Here is a 4,873-nt window from a genome sequence, read left to right on the forward strand (position 1 = left end):
CATTTGCAACCTTTGTGAGCATTATTTTATCCTTGTGATTAAATGTTAAACAAAGATGAAATGATGCATACACATTAAAGAGATTACATTTATTACATTTATCCTTGTGATTAAATGTTAAACAAAGATGAAATGATGCATACACATTAAAGAGATTACATTTATTACATTTATACTAATTGTGTTATATTATTTTTTATCATAGGTTCACAGTAGTTAAACTTCTACTGATCCATCGATCCATGGTAAATAATGATGATGATGCTCTATGACCATTACTAGCAAATTGTGGAAAAAATAAAAACAATCAGAAGGAAAAATTTATATAAATACCATAAGAAGTACGCTATACAATGAAAAGATTGAACTCAAGATCAAGAAACTGGAATCATCATTGCCAGATGACTGGGAAATATGATTAATATTATAGAAGACGAAGTTTGATATTTTGTGGATCACAATACTCAAACAATAATTTCAGGATCCAAGACTTAGTACATCCAAAAGATTAGTGTCAATTGCTTCAAGCTTACTTAACATGCATAGGCGTGTTCTGGTGTACACTGCTAGTACTGAAAATCTATAGTGTATGTAATTGCGCAGTGTATATTAGAATATAGCCACAGTAAAATAAAAGAAATTAGAACTATAAATCTTATTTTCCTTGTGCAACCTGAAAGATCTCGTTCCAAGGGCATACAAAAGTTTTTATTTCAATGAAAACTTCAATTCTGATTCTTATACCAGCTGACTAATGCTATCTAATTATACTAAGATTAGTGTTAGTTAACAGACATTGTTTGAAGATTTCTTACCTTCAAATAATGAATGGAAGTTTTTGCACTAAAATAATTACATATAATATAAAGGAGAAAAGGGACTTATAGAAGTATACCTAGGTATGTATATATAATTAATAAGAAACTTATTAATAAAAAGATGTGTAATTCGTATAATCATATATCCACTTTGTATGAAAAGCTATAAGCTATAGCTTACACATTTAGTACTCATTCTCAGTCGCTATGGAGAAATTAAATAATTCTGATTTTTATAGATAATGGTTTTCTTTATTAAGTTACCACGAAGTTTTAAATCTGATATATTGCCTATTTGAGCTAATAAAAGCAATTTACAAATAAATCCAACATTACGTCAATCATGATCATTTATAATATTTCAAATTTATAGAAAGATTTATTACAATGATATATTCTTATTTTATAGATAAGGATTTATAGATCATTTTTTTGTATTATTGGGTTGGCAAGAAAATAATAGCGTTTTTTTAAAAGATATCTATTAGTAAAAATCGCAATTACTTTCTTACCAATCAATATAAATGTATCTTGATAGAATAAAGTTTTAGCTTTAAAAATTTCTTTTTAAATAGCGATACGACAATTTTTAACGGAGTTATGAGCAATTAAAATAAATGCCTTTTATTTAATCCGCGATAATTCAGTAATCAAAAATCATAGGAATATTTAAAAAAACGATTTTATAGAGAAAGTATCAAGCTTTCACGATAAGTAGTCGAAAATTTTCCGTCTTTTTCAACTCGTAATTTTTAGTATGTAAAAACTAACTAAACTCTATGTATGTAAATAGTATGTAAAAACAAACTAAACTCATATAAACTTAAAAAAATGTGGTAAGTTTTTAACAATAAAGATATTAAGCTTTAAAATTCTTTGTTTTAATTTAAATTTCATTTATTATTGATGAAGATATTGTACATACAACTTTGAGCTAAAAAACGTAATTACTTCCTTGCCAACTCAATATATACACGATAAAGATTATCTATTTTTTTATTTTTTTCAAATCCTTTATCATTGCCAATTTATATATAATGGATTTTTAATACTGTTTTATAAACGCATGTTGAATAAAAAATTAATAATGAAGAATACAGAATACATCGTTTCGAAATTCTATAAATCTCTCATATAAAAGAAAATAACATTGATGAATGTGGCCTAAAATTATACATATAGTGTAGGTTTTAAGAGTTTAAATCAAGTTATATAACATGAGTTAGAGAGAGATGATAAAATTAAAGCAGATGAAGACAATAAGGAAAACTATGTTATGTACATTTCTTTGTAACAAAGATGATTGTAATGTAGAAAATCATAAAAAGAAAAGAAATTATACACATTAAGTGCGTATATCGCTGCATAGATAAAAAAGTGCAAAAAAAGAAATTAGTATTTTTGAGATGAAAGAAAATTCGAAATAAAAGGAAATCAACCCTATAAAATAATATATTTTTGTGAAAAAATACTACATATATGTATGTATATAAAAATATAGAGAATTTTATTACTGATTTTTTTCTGCTAAACGCAGTCGATTATTTGATTTTTTTACAACATCTCGTTTTTGACTGCTCTTCATCAAACTTCAGCTGAATCTAGAATTTTTGGCAGATTATTATACGTGGAGAGAAAAATTTTCAATTCGTCATTTCTTTTGATGTTGACAAAATATTATAATATTTAAGTTATGTATTTATTTAAAATTTCTTAATCAGGACATTCATGAAGATAATCATGTATCTGATATATCGCTTTTTTACTAGCATAATTTTTGCGATGATAAATGCGACTATTGTGTTGTATATGTGTCAACGCGTAGGTTATAACTATTTTTAAATATTATTTTATTCCACATTAACATTCCAACATATACATGAGAATATTATTCTATACAGAAGCTTGCAGCGACGTTACTGCAACGTTTGCAATATTGCTAAAATGTTGCGGCAATATTGCTAAAATGATCTGTGATCTGATTTACAGACAATAATAGTAAATTTATATTATACTCATCTGTTTATTAGACTCTGTGTTCTATATTGTAATATAAAATTTAGAGATATCCGCTAAAATTATTTAATTTTATTATCTGAGATTAGATATATATAATAATTTAATAATGCATATGTTGGAAAAATAGTCAAAATTTTAGAAAAAAATTAATTGTTTAGTATGAATTACTTATTAAAATTCTTGAATTGAATTAAAAACAATTTTTTAACGTGGTTCCAATAAAATCAGATCTGAAGGAATTAAAAAATATTGGCCATTATATCTAAATATTGAAGGCAAATAATATACATATTTCATATTATACTTTAATTAATATTTACTTAACAAGTATTCGATTGCGCAGTATATAATGTGTAACATTTCAGTTTTTCCGAGTGATGAGAGCGCATTATCGAATTATGGCCGAAGCTGAGAGATTTAATTCAGTTGTAATATATATTTTACACAAAAGCAAATTAATATATTAATTTTTTTTAATTTACGAAAAATGCAATTACTAACTAAAATTCTTTTCATTGGAAGAGAATTAAAATCAGTTACAAAAATCAATAATAAATAATATATTGTTATTCAATAGATTTCTGAGTCACGTGCAAGTCTCAATTACATTAGCTCGAAGATATCTGAAGGAATGGATCAGGTATTTTAAAGAAATCATCTTAACAGTTAAATAATGATACAACGTATTTTAACGTTTATTTTAACATTAACATGATGTTCATTAATTTTTAATTAAACTATTAATAAAATTAACTATTAATAAAATTATTTGTATAGATGAAGGAAGATATTGCCAAAGAATTATTCATTACCGATCATTTAACGAAACTTAATTCGAGAGTAAGCCTGTTATTGCAACGTTATTCCGAATTGGAAGAAGGATTAATTGAGGTATAATTGTAATGTGAAAGACAAAAAGGTGACTAAGCTTTTGCATTTAATTTCAAAAGTAAAAAAAACTTTAATATGATTTAATAAATTTAAAATAGTATCTCGAGATAAAGTAATGCAAACAAAACAGAGATTTAAACATTTTTTTAAAAGAATATAAAAAAATTTTTTTTATTAATCATTATAATTTAGCTCTACTTTGATATAAAACATGATGTTATTAAATCCATTAATTTCTTTATGCTAAAATTATCTCTTTTGAGAAGCGCATGTGCGCACACAAGATATTAATAAATTCGGATCCATATTTTATTCACACTCAAAAATATTTAAATTTCCTCTTTATTTGCAATTAAAAGTGTTATTATCTTATCACCCATAATCAGTTAGTGAGAATGAATCATAATATGAAGAGTGTGCGGATTGAAACTCCAATTGACATCAACGAGGAAGTCAAGTGCATTCTTATGGCAGCAAAAAAAAATCAATCACAGCAGCAGCAACAGTCAGATCATCCTCGAACACCGACGAAATTGCGGACATCAACAAACACTTCTACAGGAGCGAAGGATCCTCAGCCGCATAATTTCATCACGAGTTCAAAGTTCCTTACGTCGCAATCATATGATACCGATATCTCAAATGTAACATTTGAGAAACAAGAAAGACGTGCGCCTGCATATCCGGAAGTTCAGCTATTGAACGATCCAAGACCAGCAGTTGATATAAAAGCCATTGGTTTTCGACCATCCTGGAAGTGCGAAACTTAAGATAACTATCAGATAAACATGTTTGTACTCTTTTGATCTCTTCTTTTTCTAATTGTTATTGTTTATAAAAGTACAGAAAAAATTGTGGAATAAGATAAATGAATACAACATTTCTGTGTTTGCAAAGTATTTCTGTTTACCACAAAGATATTCAACTTTGTAAAAAAAATACTGCAATCATATGAAAAAATTAATTCTTTCAAAAAATTTACATACTAAAAGCGTTTATAAAAATAGATTTGTGTGTGTGTGTATGCGTGCGTGCGTGTGTGTGTGCGTGCGTGCGTGCGTGCGTGCGTGCGTGCGTGTGTGCGTGCGTGCGTGCGTACGTGCGTGCGTGCGTGCGTGCGTGTGTGCGTGCGTGTGTATGTGCGT

The 4,873-nt window shown here is 27.1% G+C and overlaps 1 protein-coding gene across 1 annotated transcript; it reads left to right on the forward strand.

The window, feature by feature from the left end:
- Positions 1-2,558: 2,558 nt before the first annotated feature.
- Positions 2,559-4,498, forward strand: LOC105622612. Its single transcript, XM_012204029.1, has 5 exons — positions 2,559-2,639; positions 3,203-3,265; positions 3,415-3,477; positions 3,615-3,728; positions 4,115-4,498. The coding sequence occupies exons 1-5, from the start codon at positions 2,559-2,561 to the stop codon at positions 4,496-4,498; spliced, it is 705 nt and encodes a 234-aa protein (XP_012059419.1).
- The last annotated feature ends 375 nt before the right edge of the window (positions 4,499-4,873 follow it).

Source organism: Atta cephalotes (assembly GCF_000143395.1).
Source record: "Atta cephalotes unplaced genomic scaffold scaffold00047, whole genome shotgun sequence".
NCBI classification, from domain to species: domain Eukaryota; kingdom Metazoa; phylum Arthropoda; class Insecta; order Hymenoptera; family Formicidae; genus Atta; species Atta cephalotes.

Coding starts and splice junctions, on each gene's coding strand:
- LOC105622612 (XM_012204029.1), top strand. CDS start 2,559: ATGTATCTGATATATCGCTTTTTTACTAGCATAATTTTTGCGATGATA. Junction 3,266..3,414: donor CTGAGAGATTTAATTCAGTT/GTAATATATATT, acceptor GTTATTCAATAG/ATTTCTGAGTCACGTGCAAG. Junction 3,729..4,114: donor TGGAAGAAGGATTAATTGAG/GTATAATTGTAA, acceptor ACCCATAATCAG/TTAGTGAGAATGAATCATAA.